Source organism: Priapulus caudatus, unplaced genomic scaffold (assembly GCF_000485595.1).
Source record: "Priapulus caudatus unplaced genomic scaffold, Priapulus_caudatus-5.0.1 Scaffold284, whole genome shotgun sequence".
NCBI classification, from domain to species: Eukaryota; Metazoa; Priapulida; class Priapulimorpha; order Priapulimorphida; family Priapulidae; genus Priapulus; species Priapulus caudatus.
In genome coordinates, this window is record NW_014577345.1 from 301,681 (window position 1) to 303,848 (window position 2,168).

Below are 2,168 nucleotides of genomic sequence, written 5' to 3' on the forward strand. Positions count from 1 at the left end.
TCTCTCTCTCTCTCTCTCTCTCTCTCTCTCTCTCTCTCTCTCTCTCTCACCTAGACTGTATGATCTGCAGGGACTTGAGAGACAGTGACAGCCAGTTCTCTGTGAGTTGTTCGATCTCGGTGCGAAGGTTGAACCACTGGTCGCGCTTCGCCGGACCGATCAACCCTAAAATAACACATACACAGATGTCACAACCATCTCGATATAAAACACAAAGGTGTCATAACAAACATTCCGATACGGACACATACCTCCCACAACTCCAGTCCCCGAAATCGCACAGGTGTCACAAACATCTCGATATAACACAACATTACGATACAGATCAACAAATTATAAACATCACAAAACCGAAATAATATCAAGAGCTAATAATACCTTAAGGTAAGGTATATCAGGTATTATAAGGTATATATAAGGTATTATTAGCTCTTGATAATATACAGAATCACAAACACGTTAGCAGTAGAACTGAACTATGCGTGCGCGTGTGAGCGCGTTCTGCCTTGTAGTGACACTAAATGGCGCGCGTGTTCGCTAAGCACACGGCCCGCGGGGGAGCCACTATACACTGGTCTCACCTCCGACGTTGCTCCTGTAGCTGTTGTAGATCTCCTTTATGCGTCTGTAACGGAAAGCGAGCTTTCTCATCCAGTCGACGCCGCCGCGCACGCCCGTCGCGAGACACAGATTGGCGTTGGTGGCGGCCGCGTGGAAACCGTCGGTCGCGAAGTTGTAATTACTGCGTGAACAGACGAGAACAGAGATACTTTAATATTATTATTTTATTATCAGGTTGTATAGGACGGTCGGCAGGGGTGTATGACCGAGGATCATGGCCGAATGTCACTGACGTCATCGTCATGTCATTATTAGATATAAATCTTTGTTATATTATATGTTATAATATATGTTATTCATTATCAGGGTTATATTCTATATTATTCTATTATATTCAACATATTCTATACATTCTATTCTATTCTATTAATGTATTATATTATAGTTGATTATGTTCTTACTATTCTATAGAGATTATATTATGTATCACTCCATCATATAGATTGCATAATCATCATCGTGAAATCTACGCAAGAAACACATGTTTGCGATAACCAACACACCGATGACTCATCTTTGCCACGAAAATACTATCGACTGGGAAATGTGCCCCTCTATTACTGCTGATCTCAGTGTCTATTGCAGCCAACAACGGTGGTGCGCAACAAGTGGATGCAGATGGAGACATGAGGATGCATATAGACCGTGTTATTTATCGTGTCCTGACTTACTAACCTTAAGTCTTGTCCGTTGTCATCCGAGGACACGTCATCTATATGAACCTGGTCGCATTCCTTCAAAACAGAAACGAAAACAGGTATAGCAGCGTTGACAATCAGATTGATACCTCACGCACGTCCTCCTCGCGCGTCTCGTGTCTTAGAGAAACCAGGGTTAGGCTTAGGAGGTTCCCACAACCACGCCCTCGGCAATTCCTCCTCTCCCCCCAAAACGTGGGGCTTGTTATAAATAAAGTCGCCTCTCGTAAATATCGCCTTATAAATAAAACAGGTTGGCAGCTGCTATACGAGAGTTAGTTTTGCCCCCCTCCTGCTTCTGCTTTGTACCATTCATGCTATAGTGTGACCTTGATTTAGTAGCGTGTAGAATGAGGACCATACCGGACGGCAGAGGCCACTAACCAGCAGCATCTGCCCTGCTCAGAGTTCACAGCGAAGAAAACAGAAACACATGCTGACCGAAGGACAAAAAGTTCTTAATGATTTTGGGCGTCTCAGATGCGTTCGGCCATGTTGTTTTCCACGCGCGCTTAATTCGCACGGTTAATTCGCACAGCACCGTGGTAAGGACCGTCGCCTTGGCAACGACCACGCGTCGGTGTCCGTTGCTGGCCAGCGATCCACCGCGCATGCGTGGTCCGCCTGAAATGGCAGCCATTTTTATACGCAAGCGCTGCCGGGGGGGGTGCATTCACTATATGGCCAGAAGATTGTTGGTCTGGAAGTTAAAGGTGTACGCTGGCGTGTCTTCAGCTGCAACTGCTGATGCGTATGTGATGATGTCTGTAGCCATGGCAACGACCACTGTTGATGCGTGTGTGTGACGGTGTCTGTAACCACGACAACAGCCACGTATGCACCCACCCC

General features: G+C 45.9%; 1 protein-coding gene across 1 annotated transcript in view; it reads right to left on the bottom strand.

Annotated features, from left to right (window-relative positions):
• LOC106808529 (eyes absent homolog 4-like) overlaps positions 1-2,168 on the bottom strand; it is a 34,932-nt gene that overhangs the window by 6,811 nt on the left and 25,953 nt on the right. The window contains exons 6-8 of the mRNA XM_014811286.1: positions 1,297-1,355; positions 582-742; positions 51-165 (exon numbers count right to left, since the gene is read on the bottom strand). Coding sequence (XP_014666772.1) covers positions 51-165; positions 582-742; positions 1,297-1,355 — 335 coding nt within the window. The remainder of the gene's footprint in view (positions 1-50; positions 166-581; positions 743-1,296; positions 1,356-2,168) is intronic.